Source organism: Notamacropus eugenii, chromosome 5, assembly GCF_028372415.1.
Source record: "Notamacropus eugenii isolate mMacEug1 chromosome 5, mMacEug1.pri_v2, whole genome shotgun sequence".
In the NCBI taxonomy this organism is placed as follows: Eukaryota; Metazoa; Chordata; class Mammalia; order Diprotodontia; family Macropodidae; genus Notamacropus; species Notamacropus eugenii.
In genome coordinates this window covers 411,059,301-411,079,303 of record NC_092876.1, presented here as the reverse complement: position 1 = coordinate 411,079,303, position 20,003 = coordinate 411,059,301, and the positions used below count along the sequence as shown (strand labels likewise).

Sequence of the window (20,003 nt, the reverse complement as noted above, 5' to 3'; positions counted from 1 at the left end):
TGAAGAGTGAAATAAGTCGTTTTGATTATAAATACCCAAATTAACTACAAAGGACATAGGAAGACACTATCTGCATCCAAAGAAAGAACTGATAAATAGAAGTATGTCCATTAGAGGTGTCCATTATCTTGTAGTTAGTGTTGAAACAAACTGTGGTATTTGTTCATGATGGACTATTACTCAGCTATAAGAAATGATGAGCTAGATGATTTTAGAAAAACATGGAAAGATTTGCACAAAATAACGAAAGAGCAAAATGAGCAGAAGCAAGAGAATGTTGTACATAGTAGTAACAGCAATATTGTTTTAAGAGCAACTTTGAACAACCAAGTTATTCCATTATAAATACCCAAATTTACTGCAAAGGTACCATGAAGGAAGATACTGTTTGCATCCAGAAAAAGAAAGATATAGATATACACACATATGCACACACATATACATACACACAAGTATTTGTGTCTAATGGTTGCCATCTCTACAGTAAGAGTAGAGGTAGGTAGGGTAGCGAGGCAAAAAATAAAGTTACCTGACAACTTTGTTGTATATTTAAAAAGAATAGCAAGTTGTATATAAAAGACCAGAAGTTTCAGGGGCAAAAAAAAAAAAAATGAAATGACATGACATGATTAAGAATGGAAAGATCTACATAAACTAATGAAGAGTGAAGTAAGCAGAGTCAAGAAGCATGCAACAATGTAAATATAAAAGACAACTACACAAAAAATCAAACGTGAACGTAAAAACATTATAAAGATCAAGCATGACTTGGATGAAGACACATGAAAAGGATGTCACCACCAATACACATGTTTTCAGAGTATAACCTTATTTAATCACAGCTGGGAATGGACAAGTCCAGCTACTGTGCTGCTCTGTGCATGTCCCTGGTGACAGTGAAAACTTTGTGGATCCTGATTTGGGATTAGAAACAAATTTTAGGCATTTTGCAAATACGGAATCAACAAATAACAAAGATCAACTATATGTACAAACAAGCTATATTTAGGATAAACTGGAGATAATCAAAAGAGAGAAGGCACTGATAGTAAGTGAAATGGAATAATTTATTCTAGAAAATAGGATTTTAGCTAGGACTTTAGCTGGGAAGGCCAGGAGGTAGAGATGAGGTGGGAGAGTATTCCAGGTTTGGGGAAAATACAGAGAAAACTCTGGGACTCTGCTAGTATCTAATGGGAAAACCAGCCAGGAGAATAGTGTCACTGGTTCATAGAGTACCCATACATAACATACAAAAAAACTGTAAAGGTAAGAAGTTAGCAGATTATGAAGGTCTTTAAAAGTCATCATGAAGGTCTTTAAAAGTCAAACAAAGGAATATTTGATTCTGGAAACTACAGAGTATCCCTCGAGTTGACAAATCAGAGTGACATGGTCAAACTTGCACTTTAGAAAGATCACCCACAGCTGAATGGAGAATGGATCTGAGTGGGTAAAGACCCGAAGCAGGGAGACCAATTAGGTTATTTACAATAGTCCATGTGTGAGGTGACAAGGACCTATGTATCAGGGCAATGGTAATGTCCAACTAACACACACACATGCATGCATACATGCATATTCACATATAGATAGAGAGACAGAGAGACAGTAGCCAAAGGATAGGGACAGTTAAAAAAAAAAAAAGAATTGCAAACTATTAAGACTCCAGATAACTAATAATAAAAGAAATGAAAATCAAAACAACACTGAGATTTCAGCTCATACCCAAATAAGCAAAGATGACTAAAGATGGGAATAGTCAACACATTTTTCAGGGCTACTCTATGAGTGGGAAAAGCAAGTATTAGTGTCCTTATTAGATGAGAAAACTGAGGCTCAAAAACTTAGGGCTGGCCTAATAAGTCTATTGAGTTTCGAAGCTAAGATCTGAACTGTTACCACTAAATAAGATTTTATCTGGAAAACAGGTCACTAAAAGATTCTTGATTAGTGGAATGATAAGATGAAAGTATTTTAGAACAATCTCACTGTAGAATAGGTGTGTGGAATAGGTACCAAACTTTTATCATTCCCCTGATCGAAACTTCTTCGATGATTCCACTGTTCTGTAAAAGTTCCAATTCCTTGGTCTTACTATTAAAGCTCCTTAGACAAAATGTAACCGCAACTTTTCTAGAATTATCTTCCCCTATTCCCCTAAAGAAGCCTTCTGCTAGTTTACTGACTGTCCTTTCCTGACAGTCTAAATTTTTTTTTTTACTTTTTTACTTGTTTTTCTTATAAAACTTAACAAACACAAACAGATAGTTAAAAAGTCAGTGAGAGGAAAAGAAGCAGAATAATTCCTGTTGTCAAGGAATTTATATTCTTCAAGTCGTGAGGTGGTACAGGGAGGAAAAATGGTCCTTTGTGGTGAGGATGATGAGAGTTCAAACACTGCCTCAGACACTTATTGGCAGTATGTCTGTGGGTAAGTCACTTATCCTCTCTCTGCCTCAGTTTCCTCATCTATAAAATGCGGATAATAGGGACGGAAGAAGGGAAGGAAGGAAGGCTGGAAAGATCAAATGAGATAATATGCATACAGCTCTTTGCAAAACTTAAAAGTGCTATATAAATGCCAGCTATTTCTATTATCATTTAGCTGAAAATGCATACAAAAGCATACAAATAACACACAAAGTAAGTACTAAACAGATACATAGCAGTTAGGGAGGGAAGATACTAGAAATATGGAGAATCAAAGAAGGCTTCATGTACAAGGTGGTAGTGCTTGAGTTACACCTTAAACGAAGACAGAGATTCTATAAGGAGGAAAAGGATACATTATAAGCATGTAACATAACAAGCATAAAGACATTTAAGAAATGTAACAGAGTACCATTTGTGATGGACAAAGTAGCATGTGTTGAAGGTCAGTTGGGCTGAACCATGGAGTACTAGAAGTGGAGTAAGGAATTTGAGGCTGGAAAAATAGGATACAGTCAGGTTGTGAAGGGCTTTAAAAGCAAACTAGGAGGCAATAGGCATGAAATGGAATTTACTAAATACAGGGAGTGATATGGTTCAGATCTATATTTTAAGAAAATCACTGGGGCAGTTATGTAGAATTACTCATAGGAAAGGAGAGAGATATGAGACAGAGAGGCCAATTAGGAAGCCACTGCAAAAGTCCAGGTAAAGCCTAAATTAGATGGTGGCTGTGTGATTAGAAAAAAGATGGGACCAAAATTCAGATCTAATGATTTCCAGTCCAAAATCACTTAGAACATAATACATTGCCTCTACTAAATCATCTTATGCAAATTATTAATTAAACAACCCCCCCCTCCAAAAAAAAAGTACCACCTTATGTAGAGGGACATTAGTATAAAGTACTGGATAAAGTGTTGAACTAGGGGTTAAGAAGACCTGGATTCAAGTCCCATCTCAGATATTTACCAGTTGTATGACCCTGAGTATAATTCAATTTGCTTTTCTAAACTTCAGTTTCCTGATTACTAAAATAGAGATGACAATAACACCTGCTTCATAGGATTATCATAAAATTCTAATAAGATAATGTATATAAAGCAATCTGAAAACCGTAGGGTGCTAACAGCATATAAATACAAGTAGTGGTGATAGGAGGAAGAGGAGCAGTTAATCACCACCATCATCATCACCACCAAGAGATTCCTCCCACTATAAAGAATACATTGTTAAACTCTAAACTAGAATATTGCTTAGACTAGTTATAGCCCAGTGACCTTATTCGAACCACGGATAGGTACCTGGGGTAAATGTTAGTTGTACTTTTTCTTTTTATCCATGGTGCCTCTATTTCTTTGTATTTCCCTTCTGTTCTGGGTGATTTCCTCCCTTACTGACAATCTTCCTTATTCTGTCATACTGCTTAACAGTTACTGTTAGCTAAGAGCACTCTTTGTTAAAGTAGTTGCTAACTAAAACTTAGTGTGTAGACAGAATTTGAAGTTTCAATCTTTTTTCCAATAAACTCTAATATAGTAAGATAGATACTGTGAATTATCTGAAATGGTGGCAATATTTCAATTTAACAATTCCTTCTTTTCAAAAAAGGTTCATTAAAATGGAGTTGAATTCAATCATCTCTAAGAGCTCTTCAAACTAGATATAATTTTGAATGTAGGAGTTATGAATTATAATAACATATGACATTCATGTAGGGATTTAAAGGTTTACAAAGTGCTTTAAGCAAAATATTTCATTTGAGTCTCACTATGATCCTATATGGCAAAAACCTGGAATTATTCTTGTTTTACAAGATAAGGAAATAGAGATTTAAAGGGGTCAAGGGACTTGGCAACCATGTAAACAGCTAGTATTCAAACCCAGTTCTCTCTGGATTCCAAGTCTAAAAGCTCTTTCTCCTAAACTTCTGTTAATGTGCCTTCAGATGAAATTTAAAGAGTAAAGGACGTAAATTAAGCCTGTAATTATTTCACCACATCCCATAAGGTATCTACAGTTATCTCAGGAAGCAGTAAAGTTTTAATATTAATTATATTACCAACCAATATTTTAAGATATTTATTAACTAATATTTTAAGACATTATTAACTAAGTTAATTAGCTATAATTCAAAGCTAGAAAAAAGAACTTAAGATTGATAGACACTCGGAAGACGGGAGTAATCAAGAAAACAAACAAGCTTGGGTAGAATGTCACTAAAATGGAAGAGTATTTACCTAAAGAAACAAAACAAAGCATCTGTTTTACAAATTTTTCACAGTAAACTTCAGGTCTCCTGTAATCACTAGACTAATTAAAAATTGCCTACTCGACTGTTTCTAACACAAACTAAAAAGAAATTCTAAGTCATAGTTTACTGTTCTCTCATGCAATGGTTCAAAGGCAAGATTATGAAGGCTAAATCTGACAACATGGACATCTCACATAATCCAGTACTACAAATTGAAGGTTTTGCCATTACGACTTTTTGCCTAAGTCTTTTTTAACCGGCTGCCTGCCTCAGTTTCCTCAACAGCATAATGGAGATAATAATGGCACCTACTTCCCAGGGTTATAACCAGGATGAAGTAAGTTAATATATATAAAGCTCTTGCCACATAGAAGAACTTAATAAACACTTGTTCCTTCCTTTTCCTCCATAAAAAAAAAAAAATTTGTTACTAACACTTTTAACTCTAGGAGGGCATGAACTCAAAGGGGGCAAACTGTCAAAAATGAAACAAGGTCAAACTTAAGAGACAAAAGGTTTCTATAGTATGAACTTGGCCAGAGGTTCTTCCCTTTTTCAGCCATACCTTGTAGCCTAAAGAGTACGCAAAAGAAACAAACAAAAATCTTCACACAAAGGACCCACATGACAGGGACCCTGTTATTTCTGACCTTAAAGTCCAAATGAAGTGCATAAAGGGGAATTATTCCTTCTTTTTTGAAATTTCATTAGGATAAACTTCAAAAGGGAACCTGAGAGGGACACAATAAAAACAAGCCCACAGAGGAGCGCAAGTGGCGTAACCTGCTCCACTCTAAGTACACCCCCTCAAATAAATTTTAAAAAACCTTCATTGCGCCCCCCCCCCGCCCACAAAGAGACACCCTGAATCAATCGGGTTTCCTAAGGGCGGATGGGCAGCAAGGGTCAGAAAGGAAGTTCTGGGGGCAAAGGGACAAAACAAATCAAAGAGAAAGAAGCAGCTCGCCACCCCGGGGAAGGGGAAGCGCCCCAGTCCTGCGGCGGGGCGCGGAGGGAGGACCCATGGGGAGCCCCGCTCCGAGGCCCCCCGCTCCGAGGCGCCCCGCTCCGCGGCTCCCGGCTGCGCGCTGGGGGGACGGGGGGCCTCATCCTGCGGCGCTTGGCCTCTGCCTGGCACTTCCTAAATTCTGGGTAACAGAGCGACCCGGCCGAGGGGTCAGCGGCCCAGAAAGCAGAGGGAGGGGGCCGCGGCCGCGGGGGAGGGGAAGCCGGAGTAAGTCCACAAGGCGCGCGGGGGCGGGGGCGGGGGCGCGCCCTCCAGGACCGCCCGGCGGACTCACCTTCTGGGAGGTGCTCTGCTGCAGCACATTCTGCTCCACGGTCATGGCCCCCGCAGCGGCGGCGGCTGCTCCCCCTCCTCCCCTTCCTCCTCCTCCTCCTCGTCCTGCCTCCTCCCGCGGCTGCCGGCTCCCGCTTGCAAGCTCTCGGGGTCTCCTCACTTCTGCCCTCTCCTCCCTTCCTCTTCCTCTTCCCCTTCCCCTCCGAGGACAGCTCGGCCAGGCTCGGGGTCAGGACTGCGGGCCGGGGATGAAGGAGGGAGGACGAGCCGGGGGCAGCCGGGCGAGCCCGGACTCAGCGCAGCACGCCCAGGGCGCCCCGACGAGCCGGGGCCATGGGCGAGAACGGGAAGGTGGAAGGAGAGAGAGGGCGAGCAGGAACTCCGAAGCCGAAGAGACCGCGGCGGGCGGCGGCGGCAAAGCGGAAGCCCGTCACTCTCTGGGCTGAGCTGAGCTCCGGGAGACGGGAGGGAGGGAGTGAACCGCGGGGCTGACGGACTGAAAGGAGGGAGTGGCCGGGTCCGGAATGGCGCTGTCCTCCGCCTGCCCCTCCCCTCCCCCAACGGCCGTCACCGCCGCCCCCCTCCCCTCCTCTTCCTCCGGGCCCTCTCCCAGGCTGGACGGCCTTCCTCCCGCTCCGGCCTCCCTCCTCCCCCGCCCTCCGCCCTCGGAGCTCGCATTGTGACTGCGGAGGCGGCCGCAGCCCCTCCGGACACACCCTGCGGCCCGGGCGGGCCGAGGAGTGACCCGGCTCTTCCCCCTCACCGCCCTCGAGGCCCGCAGGTTCCCCTCCCCCATGCCGGCACCCCCAGACGCAAGTCCCTGACCGGAGCCTCGCCCTGGGAGGACCCCGGCCTCGGACGGGACTCCCGCGATCGCGCCCCTGGGCCTGGCCCCCAGCCTCTTCCCTCCCTCTGTGCGTGTGTGAGCCCACGTCCCTCCTCCGGGCCTTCAGAAACTTGGTTAGGAAGCTCCTGCAGGCCGCCCTTCTTTCTAGGAATTCCACCCGAAGAAACGACTCTAGCAGGTTCAAGTGGGAATCAGGCCACCAAGGTGGGAACCCGCTTCTAAGCTGTCAGTGGTCCCTTGGCTTAACCGGGGCTGCCCCAGCTCCTCTGGCAGATACTGACAGCATGTGCTCTTCGTTTGGAATGAGACATTTTCTGCAGCTTTGGGAGGGGCAGGGAGGGAAGAGTTTGGGGGGTTGGGGTTTTTTTGCAGAATAGTGACATAACTAATTCATAACTCAGCTATACCTTAAAATGTTGCCAAATTAGGGTAACGATTTAAAAATAGTTACAGCTGTACATATGACTTCATTCTTGGCTACACATTTCGTTACCCATACATAGAAGGGGGAGGGGGCGCCAATCTGAAGGCAACAAGAAATTTCTGGCAACAAAAACAGCTTTAGCTTCACGGTCTGGTGGGGAAAATGGAGAGTTACTGACATGAGCATAAACTATGCCTATAGGAATGGAATTCTACTTATCATTGTAAATCTTAACTACAGATTAATTGGAACATTTTTTTGTTTCATTTAATGACCAAGTCAGCCAACAGATATTTATTATGTATTAGCATTATTTAAAGAGTACAGTTTTTATTTGAAGACTATTATTCAAAGTTTTACTGTAATCATATTTATGGCATTGAAGGTGATCATTTTTTTCATGGCTATTTAGACACTAATAATAAAATTTTAAAATGATGAAAACTTAAAGTGAAATATAGTGCATTATTTTTAATGTTATCTCTAATCTGATGTCTACAGGAAAAGTTGTTTATCGGAAGGATTAGGTCAGAATCTTTTGTGATAATCTCTTTGAATCTGCATTTTCACGTGTAAATAGAAATGGACTTAACTGATAAAATATTTTACAGAGAAGGAAACTGAAACCCAGAGAAATTATTTGTCCAAGGTCATACAGGAGACATCCAGGTCCCCTGACTCCCAGTCCAGCATTCAGCTATCGATGGACAAGTCACAGCATTCTGTTGTCCAGAACCTTCAAACTTTTGGGAAAACCAAATGGCCTCAAACAGAAAATAGATTCAGGGTAATATAATGCTACTACAGAAGCCAATGTCTTTTTTTTTAACTAGAAATTAGTGATAAGAATTTGGTAATAAATTCCTGCAATTTCATCTAATTCATTATTTCTTGAGCACTGGGCTTCATTTTTTTGTATCAAGTTGCTTTTAAAATTGTTCATCAAATAAAGCTCTTTCTAGCATTACCACATTTTTTCACCTGATTTATAGTAACCTTACCTTTTGGATTATGCCTTTCATATCATCATATTTTTGAAGCTTTAAAAAAACAGTAGTACTTGGGAAAATACAGATCATCAAATTCTTTCAACTGTATTACTATTTCATAATTTCAAAAGCTCATAATTTTTATAGTGACCGAAGAAAAAATATACAATTTTCTTTGTAAATGATTCATAAATAAAAGACACCACTGAACCTTTTATCCATGTTTTTATTTTCTTACTTCAGACACTTCAATCAACCTGAATTACTGGATCAAACTAGATTGCCGCAGTCAAAATACCTAGTAATGATACAGTCTGTTAACCAAGAATGTATTTGAAGTCTTTTCAGTGAAGTAGATCATGCTAGAATTTAAACTCTTCAGCCTTGTGGAGCCCAGGTTAACTTCTACACCATGATGAGAGCAGAGCTTGAACAAAATTTTTTTGAAGTGATAGATTTGGCATAATAAAAGCCAATATTTGTTTTAATTATTTACCAAAATTATCAGTAAAAGAAAAAAAGTTGATGAAAAACTATCCAGTAAAGTGTTTGAGTGCCTAAAGGATTGCTACTCTAGATCCCAGAAATTATTTCTTAGATTCTATTGTCCATAGGGTCAGAAAACCCTTGAGAGTCTGAGATGAAGTGTACCTCAATTATCATCACATAAAACTAGTTAGATTGTTGCTGAGAAAGAAATTGAATGTGTTTCTATTCAAAGCAGTATTCCTGTCTGTGATGTAGTTTAGTCAATTTCTACTTTATGCTCATAATTTGATTTCAATCAACAAGGTAGCAGTATGCAGTTAAGACAAAGGAAAGAATGTTTTCTGTTGTCATAATGGTATTATTCAGGGAGCTGAGTGTTCTAGAATATTTTCACTGAGAGCTTGGAGCAGTGTTTGAAAGGAGGGGCACCCAATTGAGATGGAGAAAGGGTAAAAACATAACAATTTAAAGTGGAAGAAATAATGATAGCTGATATTTATATAGCAATGGAAAGTTTGTCTCAAAGTCTGTGATGACAATAGAAAAACATTAAGGAGCAGATAATTAGTGAATTTGTCCACTGATGAAAGACTTCAAACTATTATGTATTCCAAGCTTTTGTTAGGATTTGAATAAAGCTTTCAGTGGTACCATTGCACTTTGTATTTTTTACTGACATTTTCAGATTGAATGTATAAAAGATCTCTGTGAAATGGAAATTTAATTCAAGCTATTATACAGGGATCCCCAAAGTCTTATTTTAGTCTTATAATAGGCTCTTGCTTTACAGAGAGTTCTTTGGAAATAAGTTATACACTGAGAAATAGATTGACCCTACCAATTGCATGTCATTGCTCTCCTCACAGACTTTCCCCAACTTAGATTTGCTCTCTCTTAATCAAATATTCCTCAGAGATCCCAGATTCTATCTTCCTTGACCTTTGTTCTGGATTGTACAGATGGTAGACCCCACCTGTCAATATGGGTAGCAATGAAAACAAGTTTCAACCTATTGGCAAATAGTCACACAAATCAGAACATGATAAAAAGCAGAGGTGTCATACTGAAGTAGAAATGGAAGCCACTTATCCATATATAAGGATTCCTGTGGCTGCATATTGACTTAGAAAAACACATTGTATTTGTAATGATTTTGTTAAATGTTTCCCAGTTCCAGTTTAATGTAATTAAAATAGTTCACACCATACTTAATGCTGCAGACAGCATGTTTGACCCTCCTGGAACAGGATTGTATATTATTTAATCCTCTTCTCACCTCCAGAGAGCACTGGTTCAGCATATGCCAGTTCCAGACATTCCATTCCAAGCTTCTCAGAAACTCTCCAGTGGGGGGTAATCCAGAATTAGATTTGAAATCTGACCACCTGGATCTGTTTAATTCCGTAAACATACTTCCAAGGCTACTTTACTGCAAAGCTCTCACCCTTTAGTACTAGCCACTCTGGGGATTACTTAAGACTAGAGGAGTTCAGAGCAACATTTTACCAATCTATGTATTGGATCAAATATGCTTCTGAGCCATATGGACGAGCATAGACAGTTTCCTCGGATTTGATGGTTAAAGCCTCTGCAACTAGTTTCTTGTTACTCCTTGGCTTTTTTTCTCAGGAAATTATAACTTTTAGGGAGATGGACCAAGGGACTTCTTATACTCCATGAAATCGTAGCAACTCTTTGGAAAGTCAGATAGAGAAGAAAGGTTTTATTTCACTTGTTTTTACCCAAACCTCCTTGAGACCAGTGACAGTGATTTTACTAGCATAGAGCAGTACTTTGATAAGAACACCACAGTCAACTTTCTTGGCTCAACCTTGCCTCTTACAGATACCATAAATGTGTGATCTCATTGCTTAGGTTCTCCCTCCAAATGTACAATTACCATCTGTCCACTTCGCAGACGGTGTTTCTTTTGCCTATGTCTTTCCATAAGTCATAGTGTACACCTAAAGCCTTGCTCTAGTTCTTATGGTTAATAAATACTAATGCAGGCTTTCCTTCTGTTATATTTTATTCTGTATGACCTTTTCAAACATATGTATCCCTCCCTAATGATTTCTCTTACACCGCTTCTCACACATAAGTCACTATTGGTAAGGCAATGCAACATCCTTAGGTCCATCAATGTTGATTCTTCTGAGATCATGAAGTTTTATGATTCTTAGAAACATAGCTTTACAAGAATAATGGTGTTTAAAAAATGTGGGCCTTTGTGGCAATGAAACATTTATTGAAATTTCTGCACCTTTTTGCAAATCTTATTTAATCCATCAGCTGTGTCTTGTCTAGTAGAGAGACCTACCCGGTTAATTGTGATAATCTGAACACTATGTGTTCTTTATTTTAACACTGTGGACAGTTGGGCCGCATATCTTCTCTTTTGTATCTCAGTAAGGAGATCCATCTGCCCAAAATTATTAGCAAATAGGATTTGTAGCAGGATGTGGCACTCCAAAGGCTGGTGGTGAGCATGCCTTGACTGGGAGTGCTGCCTATGAAGATGCCAGAGCCAGAGAATTGGGGTACAAGACTGGAAGAAAGGAGAAAGCAGCACAATGGATAACAAACCACTCTACCACAAACTGGTTACCTTTGACAGCCTTTTGATAACTAGGCATCACTCTTTTTGGAAAAGCTAATAGACTTCCCATATTGAAAAGGAAGAATTAGGTAGATTTACATACCTGACCTATATGAAAGAGCTCCTTTGAAAGTTTCTAAATTATATTGTTTCAAGTCCAGACTACACACCCATCATCCAGAAAGAAGCAGCTGTGAAGAAGAGTCATCCCCACTAACTGTCAAACAGCTGCTACTACGCACAAAGCAGACAAACCTGCCCAGCCAGTGCAACAAGGGAACTTGGGATAGAGACAGGAGGCAGTATGTCCCAGGGTAGTCAAAACACAACCACCACCACTTTGACCTATTTCTCCCCTACCCAGACCCTGATAGAGATAGACCTAAGAGCTTTGGGAATAATAATGATCTCTCCAAACCACCAGACCTGTTTTCAATCAAGCCCCCACCCATCCCTCCAAAAAAACACATGCATGGCAAAGGGTCCCACTTAGTATGACCAGCAAAAACTGCTGACCAACTGCCATAACAGGCAGTTAAACATGGGAGTCCTAGGAGAGACAGCACTCCTTAGAACACCTGTCTTCCCTCCAATGCAATCCTCCTTTCAGAGGAAGCAAATCATGTGGAGGAGTCAACCATTTTTCTCACCTACTTTTCCCAGGGCTCACAAGCCAATCTAGCTGAAGCAGCAAGGTGCCCTGAGGGAAAGGTGGAGGTTGCATGTGCCAAGCATGTCAGACCACCATTACCACCTTGATCACCATCTCCTCTCGCACTCCTATGGAAACAGCTCAGGACCTTGAACGTAAGAGCCCTGGAAAGAGTAATGCTTCCAGCCTAGTACACTCAGCCATCTTTCTGGGAAACACTTGTATTGCTATGTATGGTATAAACATAATAATAAGGTAGATGTTAAATTATTAGAAAGTTGATATACAAGACTGCTTTTTTTAAAAAAAAAATTATCTTTCACCCTTTTTGAGAGGCTTCTTAATTCCTCTTCACTTTCTGCCATCAGAGTGGTATCATCTACATAACTCAGATGGTTGATATTTTTCCCAGCAGCCTTAACTCTGGCTTTTGATTCATCCAGTATGGCATTTAGCATGATGTGGAGGATAAAAATGTCTGGCATGCTGTGTTCTATGGGGTCGTGAAAATTTGGACATGATTGAATGACTTAACAGTAACTGCATATAAGTTAAATCAGGTTACTAAGGTGACAGACTTGTCATACTCCTTTTCCAGTCTTAAACCAATCAATTCTTTCATGTCCAGTTCTAACCAAACTATTGCTTCTTGGTCTGCATACAGGTTCCTCAGGAGATAAGATGAAGGCTAGGTTTCTAAACTGTCTTTAAATGGAGGTTTTGGGGGGGATTTTTTTGGTTTTTGCTCTGCCCTCTAGTGAGGGGCTCAGAAGCAACTGAAGGTACTGATGAAACGAGAGTACCAAAGCTGATTTAATCTCTATGATGATGAGTTTCCTGGCAATGAGGTTTTCCTGGGGGAGGCATGATGATAATGGAATTGAATTCAAGCAGGGTAGCTAGCAGGAAATAAATCACCCTCCTGAACTCATCCTGCAATGATTAACAAACTCCCACTGGTCATATCCTCCCCATCCCAGAGATCCTGAAATTCAGGCTATCATTAGTCAAACCTGTTCTTTATTCTTCACTGCCTGCTCCCTTACTCCTATCTTCCTCAACCCATCCTCCTCAGTGTCTCCTAGTTTTAGCTATCTATCCTTTCAGTCATGTTCTCTGGAATACATACTCCAAAGACAACAAACTTTCTTTCATATTAAAACTTTTATTTTCACATTCTTTTCATCTTTTGTCCCTCACTGATATGTGGCTCCCTGATGAAACAGTCACCCTGGCTTACATTTTCACTCATTCTCATTCCACTGGTTGAAGTGGAGAAGTTGCAGTATTCTTTACTCCCCATTGCCCATTCAGGCTCTTCCTCTATTTCCATCACTCGGTAAACTCTACTTTGAGATTCACCCATAACTACCACACAATCAAAATTCCAGAAGTGTTGTCTTACCTATCTCCAGGACATTCCCCTTCTTTCCTGAATGAGTGTCTGGCTCACAGTCTTTCCTCAACTCCTGCCCTCATATTTGGGGACTTCAATATATATATATCGATCCTCCCTCAAACAGCCTTACCTCTAAGTTCTCAAGTTGTTCACTGTCTTTGGCCTACTCTTTCACTCCATCTTAGTTACACAGTGGTCTTGCCACTGTCTCCAAATGCTCCACTTCCCATGTTCAAGAGTTCTAAAACTGCCTTATCTAGCCACAATCTGTTATCATTCTACCTCTCCCTCTAACTAGCAATCCCAAACTCTCTTCTTCATCCTCATCGTGATCTCCAATCCCTCAACCCCTCAGCTCTTTTCCAGGCCATCACCCATATATTAGTTACCCTGTTCCTCACCTATACTGACCTATTAGTGGCTCTGCACTCTCTTTTTCTCTTGAATGCCTTTTCTCCTGATAGCTGATCTTGCCCTGCCAAACCTCAGCCTGAGATTGTTGCCACCATTCGCTACTCAAGTAGTGCCAAACAAAGCTGGAGAAGATCATGAAACTATAACCTATGATAATATTTAATATAAATTTTAGACTTTAATAAGGTTCAAAGTTTGAATTAAGAAGAGCCTGAACCTAATAGTATCCTTTGTTTAACTTAGAGGATGCCTTTTGATGTCAAGCAAATGGGACTTCCTTACCAGACCCTTCTTCTAGTATCCTAGTGATAAGAGAAAAACACAGATAACTTGGGTTGTAACTTCAGCTTTGTCAACTCTGTTAAGATAAACAACTTCAAAGGCATGCTAGGGAAAGAAGATGCCCAGAGCTTGGGATTATAAAACCCAACTGATGCTACTTTGTTTTCAGTGTGTTTATCTAAGAGAACTCCTTTCTCACGGCAAAATGTATATACGCCAGAAGATTTCTGTACTGGGTAGCCAGAACATTTCTGGCTCCATAATGCATTATGTTACCGTTGTCTTTAATAGGGAATTGATTAATTAATTAATTAAATCATAAAATGTATGCATTTAGCCTATTGCCTTTTCTCTCTAAACAAGTTTTCAGGTCAACACCTACAAATTTGTGTTAAATAATATCAACTGGGGCTTCACTGTAGGAAAGCAATATTTTTAGACTTCCCTAATGACTATGTTAATCTACATCAGCTTTCCCAAACTTTTTCATTCTACTCTCCCATAAAACAGAAGCAGATGGAAAGTGGTTTAAAAAACGGAATCCTACAACATGTTAACAAGGACATTTGAAGTTGAGAGAGACAACACATAGAGTAAAGGTAAGGGTCTGAAACAGAATCTATTAAGCTTTAATTGTAGTACTGAGACCTTCTTCTTCCTTCCTCAATTCACATCTCCCAGATGCCTTCTGCCTCAATTTTTTTCAACTCTATCCCACTCAATAAGATAGACTTTCTCCTTGCAAAGGCAAATCCCTCTACATAAGTGATTCTATTCCATCTAACAGATTGCCTCATCAATCATTCCCACTCTCACTTATTTTCTATCTCTCTTACTACTGGATGCTTCAACATGTCCATGTCACTCCTATCCTAAAAAAAAAAAACAAAACCCTCACTTCATTCATCCATTCCAGTTAGCTATCATCCCATATCTTTCCTACCTTTTTGGCTAAGCTTCTTGAAAAGGCTGTTCAATAGGTTCCCCTACTTCCTCTCCTCTCACTACCTTATTCTTAACTGTCTACGGTCTGGTTTCCCACTTTGTCATGTCAAATTGCTTTCAGAGTTACTAATGATGTCTTAATTGACAACTCTAATGGCTTTTTCTCAATCTTCATTCCTCTAGTTATCATTAAAACTTTTGGCACTCTTGATTACCTTCTTGATACAATCTTCTCTCTAGGTTTTTATGGCATTAATTTCTCCTGGATCTCCTCCTACCTTCTGACCTCTCCTTTGCTAGATCTTAATCCAGGTCATGCCTGCTAATCTGTGTGCCATGACCCAAAATGGTCTCATCAGCTCCCATCGATTTAATTATTTCTATTTTGATGATTCTTAAATCTCCTTATCCAGCCCTAACTCTCTCCTGACCTCCAGTCTTTCATATCCAACTGACTATTGGACATATTGAACTGGATACTGTGTAGACATCTTAAACTTAGTATGTTCAAAACTGCATTTGTTATCTTTTCCCCAAAATCCTCCAGTCTTCCCAATTTCACTTTTTTGAGGATACCACCGTCTTTTCAGTCACCCAGGTCCACAACTTACATTTCATTGTCAGTTCCTCACTTTCTTTAACTCTTCCACATCCAATTTGTTGCAAATGACTATCAGTGTTATCTTCATAACAATGCTTGTCTAAACCTCCTTTTCTTTAACACTGCTAGAGGCCCTCATCACCTCATGCCTAGACTATTGCAATAGCCTAGTCTCTCTGCCACAAATCTCTCTCTTTTTAAGTTGATCCTCCACTCAGATGCCCAAGTGATCTTTCTAACCACAGTTTCTGACCATTTTATACCACATTTCCCCCTTATGCAAGAAAAATAATTGCATCTTTCATCTAGTGATCCTACTACTAGGTATATCACAAGGATGTCCAACACAAAAATAAAAGTTTTGGCGTGTCAAAGTATTCATAGTAGCACTTTTTTGATAGCAAAAACCCCTGAAAATTAAGTGTTTACACATGACTTGGGAAATAAACTGCAGTATATGAATGTAATCAAATATTATTGTGCAGTGAGAAGATGAATATAAGAAAAGGAAGTTGATGAAGTTAGTAAGAAATAATAACTGGCTGCATGCATTTTGACTAGGCATTTAGGGAAAAGATGTAAACATTCAGAAATAGTTCAAAAATCAAGGCTAAAAAACATGGAAAATAGACAAAATTGTGCAGTGATTCACACTAATTGTGCAGCATTTACAAATTTGTATTTCTGACACAAGTGACAGGAATTTAGATGGTATCATATATGAAATACTGGACTTTGAATGTGAAAGACTGATTAGCACCCACGTAGCAATTTACCAGTTGGTGTTTCCTTTACATCATTGATAATTGTCAAAGTAACATTAACAATAATAACATATTCTTCTACTTAGGCTCTGGTCTGCTAGAAACAATTTTATTATAGTCTGTATCCAGGCCATCTTTAGTTTCTAGAGAAAGATGTCCAGACTGGCATAAACTTCCATCCTCAGGTAATACTACAGGAATCTTGAACAAGGAAAAGACATTTTAAATTATAGAGCCAAGGTATTCTTGGATCACTTCCCTCATTCCTAGAGTTAACAAAAGGATCTCCTCTCTTTCACAGATATTTTATTCCTTTTTCAATGGAATAGAGTTGGTGCGAGCCTGTCAATCACTTCCAGTGGACAGGTGGAGGGAAAATTGTCTTTAGATAAGTCAATGAATAAATAACTTTGACCTTGAAAGATAATGACATAAATAAAACAGGTTATTTTTGTTAAAAAGTTTGTTTTCCGTTCTTTTCTGTTATCTATTGCTCACCTTTCCAAGGGGTTAGACCTAGGAGTCTGGAATGGGTTTTAGAGAAAAATATTTTTTCTTAATATTTTCATTTTCAATAAAAAAGTTTTTTTAATATGCTTCCATATATTCAATGAACATAAATTAGCTTTTACAAATGGATATTTATTGAAAATATATAGCAAGAACCAAAGTATAAGGATGTCCCACTGAATCTGGGAGACACTCTCCATTTTCTTGGGGACAGTGGGCTGAAGCTTAGAGTTACAAAGTATTACTCCCAAAAAGTTTGCTTCTAGATGTAGTGTATCCAAAGGACAAATTGCTTCCTTGTTTACAAGCCAATTTCTTTGCAGTTTAGTTGATCCACTGCTGGTCTGGGTTAAGCAGCTCACTCTTTAGGACTGTACTGGCTCAGTGGTTTTATCTACATCAGAGTCTACTATAGAAACCTGCATCAGAATATCTGGTGTCTCTTCTAGTCTTTCAGAGCTCATAGTCCTCTTGTTAGTGAATTGTCTTCTCCAAAAGCACTGACATAGTTGCAGGGTACTCTTCAGCTGCCAGCTAGGTGGAACAATGCATTGGACCTGGAGTCAGGAAGACCTGATTTCAAATCTAGCCTCAGATACTGGTTGTGAGACTCAATTTCCTCATCTATAAAATGGTGATAAGCAATTTCACTTACTTCCTAGGCTTGTTGTAAAGATCAAATGAAATAACATTTGTAAAGCGCTTAGCACAAGATGTGGCACACGGTAGGTGCTTAAATATTTTATTTCCAGTAAGTTTTTTGTAGCTCTATTAATATCATTCCTGTGTGTCTTAGTAAATAGGCTTCCATTTATCTTATTTAGAATGTTTTTCCTATTTCTTCCTACTGGGTTTTATTGGAAGTAAACAGAAATACTGAAATTTTATGTGGATATATATTATATCCAACATCTTTGCTAAAGTGATTAACTGTTTTAGTTGGTTTTAAGACCCTTCAGGCTTCTCTAAATAAACCATCATATCATCAGCAAAAAAGCACTCTTTATGGATAGCATATCTAGGAATATCTAAAAGAGAAATAATGATAATGAATACCTTTACTTTATCCCTGATCTTATTAGAAAGGCTTTTAGTTTATACATATAACCCATCCTGTTAGTTCATGGTTTCAGATATATGCTACTTATCACATTAAGGAAAGTCCATTTATTCCTCTGTGGTTTGTTTTTGCCTGATTGTTCTTTTTAAAGAAATGGAGGTTTTGTGTTGTTTTTTATCTTTTTTACTTTTTCTGAATCTTATTAACGTGGTCAAATATGTATATATTTTATTCCTAATACTGAAACAACTCTGGATTTCTAGGATATTTTAAAATTTTTCTATCATTGTTAGGTATATAGGTGTGTCATTTAGTTTCCCTATTTTACTTCTCCCTGGTTTACATATCAAGATCACATTTTGATCAGGGAATTTAGTAGGATTTTATCTTTTCTAATTTTAGTGTAGTAATTGGACTTAATTGATAGAATTTTCTTGTAAATCTATCTGTTCCTTTTGCCTCTACCACCACCCCCATCAACCTTTGGCAGTAAGTTTACAACTTATTCAATTTATTTTTCTGATATTGAGTACATTAGGGTCTGTTTTTCTTGTTCTAGTAATCTGAGCATTTTCTAATTTGGTAAACAGTCACTCATTTCAGTTATGTTGTCTGTTTTATTGTCACATAGGTAGGCAGAGATTTCAAATAATCTGATTTATTTCTTATTTAGTGTGAATTTTTCATTTTACTTTTGGAAACTGTTAATTTTTTTAAAAAATCAAAATATCTGATGTTTTAACTATTTAATCCCCCCCCAGAAACCCCTAGTTTTGTTTGTTAATTAATTTTTTATTTCAAATTTGTTAATCTCTCTTTTGATTTTCAGAATTTCTATTTTTATGTTTAATTGGAATATTTAAAATTTTGGTTTTCTAGATTTTTTAGTTATATTTCCATATAATTTTTTCTTTCTTTTTTTGGTAAAATATTAAGAGATATACATTTTCCCCTTAGCTTTGGCTGCATCTCCCAAATTTTTGTATGTTTTTTCATTGATATAATTTTCTTTGATAAAATAATTTCTACTGTATATAATTTCTTCCTTACCTCACCAGTTCCTTAGAATTAAGTTATTTAATCTCCAACTAATTTTGAATCCTTTCTTTAATAACCCTTTATTGAACATTATTTTTAACTACATTTAGTCAACAAAGGATATGTATGATATGTTTACTTTTCTGTGTTTGGGAGGGTTTTATACCTTAGCACAAGAGCTGTTTCTCTAAAAGAGTCATGAAGATAAATGTATACATACATGTGTGTATACACACATATATGTCACATATATGTGTGTGTATACTTTTCTCTTTTTATACCCACTCAATAACCATTATACATCATATCGAATTTTTCTAAAATACTTTTCAGATCCTTAACTTCTTTCTAGTTTCTTTTCTTTTATTAGATTTGTTTAGTTTTGAAAAGAATATGCTAGGGTCTCCCACTATCATAGTATTACTGTCAAGATTTCCCTCTAACTTATTTAGTTTTTCCTTTAGGTATTTAGGTGCTATACCATTAAGTGTCTATATGTTAGGTAAGTATGTCAATTCATTGTCTATGGTGCCCTTCAGCACAATATACTTTACCCGTTTATCTCATTTAATCATCTGCTTTCACTGTTGCCTTGTCTGAGATCACAAAAGCTATTCTTGCTTTTTGTAGTTTTTCTGAAGTATAATAAATTTTGCTTATAAATCTTCATGTTTCAAATTTATTTCTTATAAATAACATATTGGTGGACTCTGCTTTCTAATACATTCTGCTATCCTCTTCCATTGTATGGGTGAGTTCATGCCATTCATATTCACAGTTATGACTGTTAATTGTGATTTTTCCTCAATCAATCTTATTTTGCTTATACATTTTTCTCTCTTTGTCACATCTCTTTAAAAAAAAAAAAGATGGGTGATAGAAGAATGAACTCTGTTCTTGATGAAATCTGCTTCCCCTCCCCTGCTCCTTTTCCCTTTGCACAGAGCATACTCAAAATCTTTCTCCCTTTCATCTTTGTTTGTATTGCCTTCTGCTTGTGCAG

General features: G+C 38.5%; 1 protein-coding gene across 8 annotated transcripts in view; it reads right to left on the bottom strand.

The window, feature by feature from the left end:
• USP25 (ubiquitin specific peptidase 25) overlaps positions 1 to 6,529 on the bottom strand; it is a 199,094-nt gene extending 192,565 nt beyond the window's left edge. For 3 of the 8 annotated variants that reach the window (XM_072614729.1, XM_072614732.1, XM_072614731.1), the window contains exon 1: positions 5,989 to 6,526. In XM_072614729.1, coding sequence (XP_072470830.1) covers positions 5,989 to 6,033 — 45 coding nt within the window. In that variant the 5' untranslated portion in view covers positions 6,034 to 6,526. Of the gene's footprint in view, positions 1 to 5,988 lie in introns of all 8 variants that reach the window. The other 5 variants (XM_072614728.1, XM_072614734.1, XM_072614727.1 and 2 more) reach the window with 4 other exon arrangements.
• Between the last annotated feature and the right edge of the window lie 13,474 nt (positions 6,530 to 20,003).